Below are 2,500 nucleotides of genomic sequence, written 5' to 3' on the forward strand. Positions count from 1 at the left end.
GGCTGAGATTTGAGCTTCAGCTTTGACATCCTCTGTTTTTGCTTCCACAGTTGCGAAAAACAGTCACTATTAGTGATAGGAATAAAGCTCAGAGATGGAGAACCTGGCTGTGCTTTACCTGAGCAGTGCGGTAATTGCGCTCGCATCTCCAGGAAGTGCCGCACCCGCGCCGGACCTCTACACCCGCGGAATAGTGAGTGATCCGATCTCCACATCACAGCACTGTGTTCATCCTGATATACAATGAGATAAATGAATGGGTGAATAGATGAATGAATGGATGGATGAATGAATGAATGAATGGATGGACGGATGGATGGATGAATGAACGAAGTCGCATTTCAAACGTTTGTAAACCCTGACTTTGATTTGTATTTGTGTGTGTGTGTGTGTGTGTGTGTGTGTGTGTGTGTGTGTGTGTGTGTGTGTGTGTGTGTGTGTGTGTGTGTGTGTGTGTGACAGCTCTCTGCTCATTTCCGTTAAAAAAAAAACGGTTGCACAAAGTTCACATGTGGTTTTTCACTTTTCACAAGTTTTGTTTCACACACAACTGCAGGTCTATGTGCTGTTTTTCCCTCTTCTTTTGTTTGTAACTGTTTTTTTAATCCACAGAAAGTCTCAATGGCAAAAAATTCCTCTGTAGGATTTTTACTTTAAATTCTACGTCATGTGAAGTTGGATCTTTTCTACGGACTTGTAGGAATTGTAAAACATTACATCTCTGTTTAAAACAAAAAGTAATTATAAACAAAAATATTTACATTTAGGTCAAAATTATTTAATGTTGATGACCAACCATGTAAAAAATATAGAAATAATTTTCCTGACATATATATGTATGTAATTAGGACGGATGCAACTGATTTCAGGTAGTTTAAAAAAAAATCCATCTATGTTTAATGACGTTAAACGGAATTACTCAAATGCAATTTTATTTCATTTCATTTTGAATTTTATTTTTAACATTTGTAAAAAATAGAAATGCATATAGTATAGCAATTTGTGCTAAATTATAGTCTAGTAAAATGTCTTGCATCTTATATTTTCCTTAAAAAGGACCTGCTGTAAAGCATACTGTGAGCATGGACGAAAGAGGAAGTGCATTTAAAATTTACACAAATGTCCTTTTGATTTTACATTTATGAGATAAATAGGAAAAACGATGTATAAACAGTTTAGACACAACAAATTGACAGTTATTACTTTGTTGTAAAAGCTGTTCAGAATTTCTACAGTATGATATAATTAGCTTTGGTCAAACAGCAAATTTCAAAATTCTCCTTAAATCAGGAGATTGATTATGAAATGGATGGCGTTCAACCGAATTATTTTGGTTGTATGTTTGTGGGTGTTGTAATGGTTTACAAAGCTTCTGTTACTTGGAATATTACTGGTATGTTATTGGAACATTACGTATTTCTGAGCCTGTGGTTCTGTTAATTTTCTGCTAATGTTCAATAAAGTTGCCTATAATGTACTGAACTTATTAGAACTTTGCAAATAAGGTCAAGTCCATTGATGTGGATTTGAATTTTCTTTTTTGTGATTGTTTCAGCTGTTTATCTATCTATCTATTTATTTATTTATTTATGTTTTTTAACATTTGCGATACAAAATTTGTGGTGAAACCTCAGGATTCTTCTTTAAAACTACTACCGGTAAAACGCCTTTATAAATAACTTTCTGTGATAGTTCTACTCATGTTCAATGTGAATTGTGATGAAGGTACTTGAATTGTGATGAAAATCTGTAATTCTGAACAGATAAACTGGTTTAGAATTTCGCTTGATTTTCTTTTAATCACAAAATCCCTTTAAGAAACTGCCACGTTAGAGTTTAAAAATCATGTTTAATTCATCTCCCTATTCTCAGGATTGGCTGAGCCGATACGGATACCTTCCTCCTCCCGATCCACGGACAGGGAGACTCCAGACCAAAGAAGGGATTGAGAGTGCTATCAAACAGATGCAGAGATTTGCAGGACTGAAGGAAACAGGCAAACTTGGTAAAACAGGCCTTCAGTGCACTGCAATCATGAAAAATCATCTCTTTATAATAATACACTAGCTTTCTCATGTGTTATTTGAGAGACAGGTGTACTAATGTGTGTATTAAGATTTAATTGGTTCCTGGCATCCAGTTATTTCTCTGAGCTAAGATGTTTTTGTTTTTTTAAACATACTGCGGTTTATACAGAATTGCACTGTTAGTGAAAATTCTTCGTTAATAATCCGTTAGTCTAGCTCCATGCTTTTAGTGTACTATGTCAGCAGTGCATTAGGAGTATCCATTACTCCAATCTATATATTGATCCTTACTCTTCATTTTCTGTGCTCTCTCTCTCTCTCTCTCTCTCTCTCTCTCTCTCTCTCTCTCTCTCTCTCTCTCTCTCTCTCTCTCTCTCTATCCAGACGCGGACACACTTAAACAGATGTCAGTGCCGAGATGCTCACTGCCAGACATTGTAGGATCAGAGGACATGCTGAGGAAGAGGAGGAGA

At 35.8% G+C, this 2,500-nt stretch overlaps 1 protein-coding gene across 1 annotated transcript in view; it reads left to right on the forward strand.

Moving 5' to 3' along the window:
• mmp25b (matrix metallopeptidase 25b) overlaps positions 1-2,500 on the forward strand; it is a 12,837-nt gene that overhangs the window by 315 nt on the left and 10,022 nt on the right. Inside the window, exons 2-4 of the mRNA XM_027163296.2 lie at positions 51-193; positions 1,873-2,005; positions 2,412-2,500. The exon at positions 2,412-2,500 is cut by the window's right edge and continues 56 nt beyond it. Coding sequence (XP_027019097.2) covers positions 95-193; positions 1,873-2,005; positions 2,412-2,500 — 321 coding nt within the window. The 5' untranslated portion in view covers positions 51-94. The remainder of the gene's footprint in view (positions 1-50; positions 194-1,872; positions 2,006-2,411) is intronic.

Source organism: Tachysurus fulvidraco, chromosome 8 (genome assembly GCF_022655615.1).
Source record: "Tachysurus fulvidraco isolate hzauxx_2018 chromosome 8, HZAU_PFXX_2.0, whole genome shotgun sequence".
Lineage (NCBI taxonomy): Eukaryota > Metazoa > Chordata > Actinopteri > Siluriformes > Bagridae > Tachysurus > Tachysurus fulvidraco.